The sequence below is a fragment of the Mandrillus leucophaeus genome, unplaced genomic scaffold (assembly GCF_000951045.1).
Source record: "Mandrillus leucophaeus isolate KB7577 unplaced genomic scaffold, Mleu.le_1.0 Scaffold50, whole genome shotgun sequence".
In the NCBI taxonomy this organism is placed as follows: Eukaryota; Metazoa; Chordata; class Mammalia; order Primates; family Cercopithecidae; genus Mandrillus; species Mandrillus leucophaeus.
The window spans coordinates 4,279,087-4,288,056 of record NW_012105365.1 but is presented as its reverse complement, the minus strand read 5'-3'; the positions used below and the strand labels follow the sequence as shown (position 1 = coordinate 4,288,056).

Genomic DNA, 8,970 nt, shown 5'->3' with positions numbered 1-8,970 from the left:
TCCTTCCTTCCTTCCTTCCTTCCTTCCTTTTCTCTCTCTCTCTCTCTCTCTCTCTTTCTTTCTTTCTTCCCTGAGATGGAGTCTCGCTCTGTCACCCAGGCTGGAGTACAGTGGTGTGGTCTCAGCTCATTGCAATCTCCACCTCCTGAATTCAAGTGATTCTCCTGCCTCAGCCTCCCAAGTACCTGGGACTACAGGCGTACGCCACCATGCCCAGCTAATTTTTGTATTTTTAGTAGAGACGGGGTTTCACAATGTTGGCCAGGTTCATCTCAAACTCCTGACCTCAGGTGATCTGCCCACCTCGGCCTCCCAAAGTGCTGGGATTACAGGCATGAGCCACTGCACCCAGCCTGCTCTTTCCTTTTAAAAGACAAACTATTCACTTCCTAGAGCCATGAATCTTGATGATGGTCTTATTAGGATCATCTGGGAAACAATTTTAGATCACACGAGACCTCCCTCAACCACTAGAGATCCTGGCTCATTAAAAGGAACCCTACAGCAGTGCTCTGGAAAAGGCTGTCACTTGTCAATGACTTCCCTAAAATGTCTCTGGTAAAGTCTCTAGCATTCCATATAATTCAGAGTCAGGACTCCTTAGACAAGTGTGAAACACTTCTCTCATCCTCTGACTCCCAAAACTCTGATCATTCCATTATGGTAGAAAGGACCTTTTAGTTTGACCATATTCCCCAGGTAATTAGGAATCTCTGTCCTAAGGAATATATCCATGATGTTTTTGGCCCTTTCCCCTATTTTCTCACCTGCCACCTCTTTACAGATTCTGATTTAAAGTCTCAGATATACACTTCTAGGCGTCTCATTGAAGTTTCTTCTTGCTCAGTATAGCAATCATTGGATCATATTTTATTATTTAAAGAACACTATATTGAGGAGCATCTAGCAGAAAAATTTCCTGAAAAGCAAGTACCTGCATGTTGACAAGTTTGAAGTACACCCCTTCCTTCTTCATCAGTTCGCTGTGGCTTCCTTGCTCCACAATTACTCCATCCTCAAACCCAGCAATGACATCTGCATTTCGGACCGTAGACAGTCGATGTGCTATCACAATGGTGGTCCGGCCTTCTCTGGCCTAAAAGAACAAAAATGTGATGCATCAGGGTTACAGTATTGGCACACTGTCAATTAACATGCACAGTTAAGCACTTGTATGAATGCTGTTTGTAGATGATTAGAGAGTAGTTTATACTCCAGATCTTTGTGTGATTATGGCAAAGGCATCACTCTTGATGAAAAATTAAAGTCAGACTTGAGTTTGGGACCAGACAAGTGGCTAACCCCTTCAGTAGCAGGATGGATGATTTCTCCAGAAACCCATGGTAGTGTCAGTGTTTACTTAAGAAAAACAGGGGTTTGATCCTTCTTCAGTGTTTTCACACTTGTCTGAGAATCCCTAGCTCTAAGTTATATGGAATGTTAGAGACATTACCAGAAATATTTTAGGGAAGTTTTTGCCAAGTGACAGCCTTTTCCAGAGCACTGCTGTAGGGTCCCTTTTTAGGAACCTGATCGTAACTGATTCTGATGAACTGAAAGCAGGCAGTTCAGGTGAAAATGTACCTTGGGATCAGGACTGTTAAAATTATGGTTCAAAACCATCCAAAGCATAATCTTTGGAGTAAGGCAAGTAACTTTGCTCTTTAACAAGTGCGCTAGGTGATTTTTATGCATGCTAAAAATCTACAAATCACCTGTCTAACTAGTTTAGTGGCCTCATATGTTTGCTTGGTGGATTTATAAATGGGCATTTAAATCCTAGATAATGCCAATAAAAGTACTGATATTATGTCATTAGTAATAGCTACTCTTTCTGACACTCATTAGCCCTTTTACCCAATAGCTTAAGATCAGTCCTACTCTGAGACAATCAAACCACATCATTAGGATGGTTATTAGAGAATAGCCTAATTCACCTAAGTGGTTAACATATAAATTAAAAATGAGAGGCTAGATTCATAATAGGCAAAAAGTGGAAACAATCCAAATATTCATCAATTGGCAAACATAAAAAAATGTGGTATATCCATACAATGGAATATTGTTAGGCCATAAAATAGAATGCATTTTGATTCACGTCACAACATAGATGAACTTTAAAAACATTGTGCTAAGTGAAAGAAGCCAGTCACAAAAGATGAGACATGGTATGATTTTATTTATGTGAGATATCTAAGAATAGGCAAATTCATAGAGACAGAAGGTAGATTCATGGTTGCCAAGGGCTAGAGTGAGGGTGGAATGCAGGGTGACTGGTTTCTTAATGAAGTGGTGAAAATGTTCTGAAATTCGATAGTGGTGATGGTTGCACAACCTTGTGAATATTCTAAAAACCCTGAAATTGTATATTCTTAAGGGGTGAGTTTTATGGCATGTGATTTGTATATCAATTTTTTTAAGATAGCCATGAAAATTCTGAAAAAGAAGTCAATGAGAGGAGTAATGAGAAGGAAATATCTCAAACAGATATTAGTACATAAAAAGCTACAGCAATTAAAATAGTAAAATCTAGGGAAAACCAGCATGTGAATGGGTAATTTGATCAACAGAACCAAATGGAGAGTCCAGAAATAGACATAAACCATTTAAGAATTTAATTATAATAAATATGGTACTACCTATTGGTGGAGAAAAGGTGAATTATACAATAAATGGTATTGGGACAATTGTGTAGCCACTTAATAAAGTAATGTGCTATTTCTATTTTAGTCCTTACATTAAAATAAATCCAGATGAATCAATTGTTTTTAAGTAAATATAAAAGAGAAAAATCACTGAAAAGAGAGAGAGGCTAGAATACAGCTCTCTTGGACAACATTTAAGACTATTCTTTCATTTTTAGTATATAAGCCCCAAAGAAGCACTCACAAATATTTACTTATATGGAAGCTGGGTTTAGTCCATATATAATAAAGCATATAAGAAATAATTTGATTACTGTAATTATATTCACAATGCTAATAGTGATGAATAAATTGCTAACAATGACTATATTATCATGATAATGATAATAGGTTGATGATATGTCAACATATATACACAAAGGAATTGGAATCAGATGCATGAGTGAATGATTGCTATGTGAAAGAAATAAAGTATGTGTTCATCAATTTAAAAGTAAGCAACTGTCACCTTTGACCAAGAGAAGTTGGCCAAAGTAGAGCTTTGACACACACAAAAGAGTTTTTTTTTCCAGAGCTCCCAGACATCCTGATGATGACAGGACATTGGCAAATAAATATCCTAGATTTAGGTACACCAACTATTATGAAATTTAGACCTTGGACTAATTTGGGATGTGCAGGGATGAAAGGCGGGCCTAAACAAAGGGAGGACTAATCTACTAGCCTTTCTGGAACTTTGGTAAAACAGCATCAAAATGAAACCTTTTGGAATCTTTTTATAAAAATCACCACAGCATCACCAATTTGGTTCTTTTTTTATTTTTATTTTTTTTGAGATGGAGTCTTGCTCTGTTGCCAGGCTGGAATGCAGTGGTGTGATCTTGGTTCACTGCAACCTCTGCCTCCTGGATTCAAGCGATTATCCTGCCTCAGCCTCGCGAGCAGCTGGGACTACAGGTGTCCACCACCACGCTCAGCTAATTTTTTTTTTTTTTTGTATTTTAGTAGAGACGGGGTTTCACCTTGTTGGCCAGGATGGTCTCAATCTCCTGACGTCGTGATCTGCCCGCCTCAGCCTCCCAAAGTGGTGGGATTACAGGGGTGAGCCACTGCGCCCAGCCACCATTTTGTTTCTTTTCCTGTTCTTGTATGATAACGCCATGATCAGGAGTGTGCGTGTAGGTATGAAACTGTATTGACTTTCTTTAAAAGAGTCAAAATACCAAATCTGCTGTTATATATTTCTTCAAGATCTTATATTTAATAGCATTTTAATTATTTTGACAAATAGTTGCTATCTGTAGAGTCAAAAGCTAATATGGTCATCACTATTAAAATTTATTTTAGGGCCGGGCGCTGTGGCTCATGCCTGTAATCCCAGCACTTTGGGAGGCCGAGGCGGGCGGATCAGGTCAGGAGATTGAGACCATCCTGGCCAACATGGGAAAACCCCATCTCTACTAAAAATACAGAAATTAGCTGGGTGTGGTGGCATGTGCCTGTAGTCCCAGATACCCAGGAGGCTGAGGCAGGAGAATTGCCTGAACCTGGGAAGCGGAGGTTGCAGTGAGCCAAGATCACACCACTGCACTCCAGCCTGGAGACAGAGCGAGACTCTGTTTCAAAAAAGAAATATTATTTTAATGTAGACATATTTTCTCAATGAGCTGGACCATCATATTCAATTTAGTAAATATTTAGCCTCTACTATCTGCAAGGCACTGGGCTGCTGTAGAGATTCAAATATGAATCTTTTTATTAATTCTACCTCCTGGGGGTGGCATAAAAATAAGTAGCTAACTACAGTAAGCTGGTGCCACACAAGGAAGAACTGATCAATGTATAAGGATCCACAAAAGAAAAATATTATTCTTCCAGGATGGGTAATTGGGTAGAAATAACAGTAGATATAATAGTGATATATCCTTATGGTCCTCAGAAGCAAGACTACAATTTATGAAATTCAACTTTTCATCATTAAAAAGAAAGTTGGCTTGTAAATTAGAGTGACTGGCTAACTGACTGATTGGTATCATCTTTGGGGATATAGTCATAAAGGGTTTATCTTTAAAGGTATGGTTTATTGTCTGTAAAAATATTAGCATAGTTACCTTGCAGTGTGGAGCCAATTAGTGTAGATTATAAACTATGTTCATAGCAACTATGGCAGATTAATATGGCCACAAACACTTTGCGGCTTCTGCTGTACAGAGTTGGAGTCAATTTCTCTGCCTCCTCAAATCTGGGCAGGCCCTGTAACTTGTTTTGACAAAGAAAATGTAAAGAAATTGATTTCTACAATTTCTGGAGCCCAGGCCTCAAGGGATCTCACACAGCTCGTCTGTTTGCCATCTTCAGATGTTACCCTGGAACCGCAGTGAAAGGAAGTTTCTCTAGCCTCCTAGAGGATAAGTGACTTCGGAGAGGAAAAGCAACCTGCCTTAGGCAACAGCTATCCCCAACTGCCAGGCATGTGAGTGAAGCCACCTTGAACATTCCAGCCCAGGTGACCCTGAGCTGATGTAAGACTAGGAAAACCAACAGAAAAACCACTTTACCAACCCACAAATTTGTGGGCAATACAAGTTTGTATTTTAAGCCACTAAATTCTTGGCTTAAAACAACTGGTATGGAAATTAGTAATTACACTGGGATGCTGCTGTAACAAAAACCTAAAACATGTGACACTGGCTTTGGGATTGAGTGGTAGGTGGTGGTTGAAAGGAAGGTGATAATATTGTTAGTGGAGACTGAAAGAAGAGTAAAGAGGATAGAAAAGGAGTACCTTCATTATGTAACCTTGGAAAACTTGACAAAAATATTTCCTGCAGTGACTAGGAAGAAAGACATTTTATTTAATGAATCTGTATATCTGGCTGAGGAGATTCCAGACATCTCTAGGAGAGACAAGTGGATTCCCCTAGCTGTGTACAATGAGATTTGGGAAGAGAATGATCAGCTAAAGAATGAGCTACTTAGTTACAAGGACAATTTAAAGACAATATAGCAGACCCCAGTACTCAGTTGGAAAGTGAAGTTGTTAGTCATCCAGTGAAATTAGGGCAAAAATCAGTGTGTGGGTATAAGATTTTTAGCAAAAATCTCTGAAAGATTTTAGGCAGAGCCTAGTAGACACTTTCAGCTACAAACACACACACACACACACACACACACACACACACACACACACACACACACACAAAGCCTTAAAAACTCTTTGAGAGTTTTCTGATGGCAGATTCACTTGCAGCCCAAAGAAGAGAGGGGCCTGTCTCAAAATAAAATATATAGGCACAACTTCATTGAATAAATGACAGCTAGATTCTAAGTAAACTCACAAAGTCTTTCAGAGAGTCCTTCAGCTTAGTCTAAAAGAGACTGAAAAAAGTACAAAAGGAAAAGGGCCCTAAATTTCTACGGGCAGAAACATGCTAAGAAAGCCACTCAGCTGCAGACACAGACCATTTCTTATGAGAAAGGAAAGTCCTCTCAGAGGGAAGGTAAAAGACCCTGGAACTAAAGAGAACAATAGACTAGGGAACCCACTCCTGGGGAACAGAATCAGGCCTTAATCAAGAAACATTCCATTTCCCTGGAGTAGTGGGGTAATTGGCTGCATGTCAGAATCGCTGTGGCCAAGGACTGCTATGAGCTTCCTGTTTGAATGAGTATCTGCTATGATTATCCTGTCCCTGCACCGCAACTCTATGTTGAGAGTATGTGTTGATGATAACTTGTCTTTTTTGTAGGTCTCTGGGTCAAGATGAGCTGAAAATGAAGACCCTCATCTGTATTAGACCACATGCACATCTTCAGACACTGGTCTTTGAGCCAGATGCTATCACTGTATGAAAATTTTGACGGTCTGAGGAAGAGGTGATCTTCTTTTGCATATGGAAGAAATGTAAATAATTGTGACAGAGGGCATGTTGTAGAAGATTGAACATGGTCACAGATTTTTTACTGCTCACCCATTAAGAGGCACAGTCTGTTATCTCTCCTCAAATCTGGGCTAGCCTGTGACTTGATGTGACCAACAAGATGAGTTCTGGAGTCTAATCCTCTGGACACTTCACGCATTGGTCTTTGCTCTCTGGGTACACTGCCCTGAAACTTTCATGTAAGGAAGCCAGGTTAGCCTATTGTATGAGTGTGAGAAGTCACATGGAGAACTGAGATGGCCAGCCAACAGCCAGCATGTGAGTGAGGCCACCATAGACCATTTTAATGAAGCCAGCCCTCCAGGTAAATGCAGCCATGTGCTCAGGTGGAAAGAACAGGGGATCTACTCAGCCAATACATGAAAGTGTTTTAAGCCTGGATTCACGATGGTTTGTTACGTAGCAATAGGTAACCAATTTAACAACCAAAATAATAATAATAATAATCTTTGTAATGGTAATCACCATAATAATAGCAGCAGCCAACAATATCAAGTGTTTCCTATGTGCTAGGCATGTGCTAATAAATTTACATGTAGTATCTTGGTTATTCTTTAAATAATCCTATGATACTATTTCTGTCCCCTCTTCCCCCATTACTTTAGACATGTCTCAGGCTTAGAGAGGTTAGTTAATGTGCCCAAGGACACAGCTAGAAAAGAACAGAGCCAGGACTCCAACCCCAGCCTAGCATCAAAGCCTGCGCCCTTAACCATTACCCTAAGCTGCTAATAGCTTTTCTTGGAGACTTTATAAAGTTATGAGTGGTTCATCAGCTATTTTTAAAGTAAATATATAAAAGGTTATCAACTAAGGAGTGTGCTATGATCCTATGGAACACAAAGAAACTGCTAAAATTGAATGAAGTGACTTGTCCAAATACATACTAAAACTTGTGAGATCACAGTTTTTCTGGCAGAGGTCATATTATGAAAAGCAATACATACTGGTCATCTCCAATAATTCTATTATTTTAGCACAGCAAGAACTAATATTGTATATTGAATATCTGTATCCTGGAAATGATTGGAACCTAGACTCCAGGGCTGAATAGGACTCTTCCTTGTTTTTGATTTTTTGGTAAATATATCTCTCATTCTACCCGACTCTACTCTAAAAAGTCTATGTCAATACATGAATGTCTAATTATATTTTTAAGTTAGAATTAATAGTTTAACTTATGCATGTATTACTTTATAATGTCCTGCTTTAAGTAACTTCAGAATAACCAGCCATATACCAGTCTCTCATGCATTGTATTTTGACTCCTTCATATCGTGATTTAATACACACAAAAGCAATATAATTCAGTGCAAGAATTTGTAAGGAATAATTACTATTGTCTTATTAATCATTATTAAATTATATAAAGTAAGTCAATATATTGGTTGGGTGCAGTGGCTCATGTCTATAATCCTAGCACTTTGGGAGGTTGAGGCAGGATGATCACTTGAAGTCAGGAGTTTGGGACCAGCCTGGGCAACATGGCAAAAACCCATCTCTACCAAAAATACGAAAATTAGCTAGGTGTGGTGGCGCACACCTGTAGTACCAGCTACTCAGAAGGCTGAGGTGGAAGGATGGCTTGAGCCCAGGAGGTGGAGGTTGCAGGGAGCTGTGATCATACCACTGCACTCCAGCCTGGGTGACAGAGCAAGACCCTGTCTTAAAATACAACAAAAAGAGTCAAGATATTAAGCTGATAAACCATGAAGCATTAACTAACTACAGTTTACAGCATACAAGGGAGTTCTGTTAACTCAGGATTCACATATAAATTTTCCTGAGGAAATAAGGTTCATGCAGCTTGTCTCTTAAATTGTAAGAGGTGGTTCCGATAGAATTCCTTAAGGAACTTACACATGTTATTACTAAACTGTCTTAAATCAAATATATTTATGATATTTATGTGTTTGAAACTAATTTCTATGGTGTCATCTGACTCTGGTATTTACATTGTGTTGTTAATACAGATGACATCAGCATTACCCCAAAAGTGTACTAAGATAAGGTCCTTTCTGTGATACTTCAACTTAGTAAAGATGCTAATGAGAGACTTAGAAATATCTGAGCTAGACAGATGAACTCAGCACCCTTAAAATGAATTGCTTATTTATATGCTTCAACAAGTACAGAGTTGAACTTTATTTCCAGAAAAGTACCTGGTCACCTACATGAATAGATAAAGATTATGTGCCTACAAAATAGGGTGAATATTTTGAATTAGTTTGCAGCTGGACCAGTGTCTGGGTAACCGGATTTAAATATATATATATATATATATTTTTTTTTTAATTTGACTACTTTTGGTCAGAAGTAGTCTTGCAATAGCCCATGTGCAAGAAATAAACAAGTACAGAGTTGAACTTTATTTCCAGAAAAGT

General features: G+C 38.8%; 1 protein-coding gene across 3 annotated transcripts in view; it reads right to left on the bottom strand.

Annotated features, from left to right (window-relative positions):
- The window catches only part of ABCB4 (ATP-binding cassette, sub-family B (MDR/TAP), member 4), a 69,344-nt gene that overhangs the window by 30,713 nt on the left and 29,661 nt on the right, over positions 1-8,970 (bottom strand). For all 3 annotated transcript variants that reach the window (XM_011996045.1, XM_011996046.1, XM_011996044.1), the window contains exon 14: positions 935-1,096. In XM_011996045.1, coding sequence (XP_011851435.1) covers positions 935-1,096 — 162 coding nt within the window. The remainder of the gene's footprint in view (positions 1-934; positions 1,097-8,970) is intronic.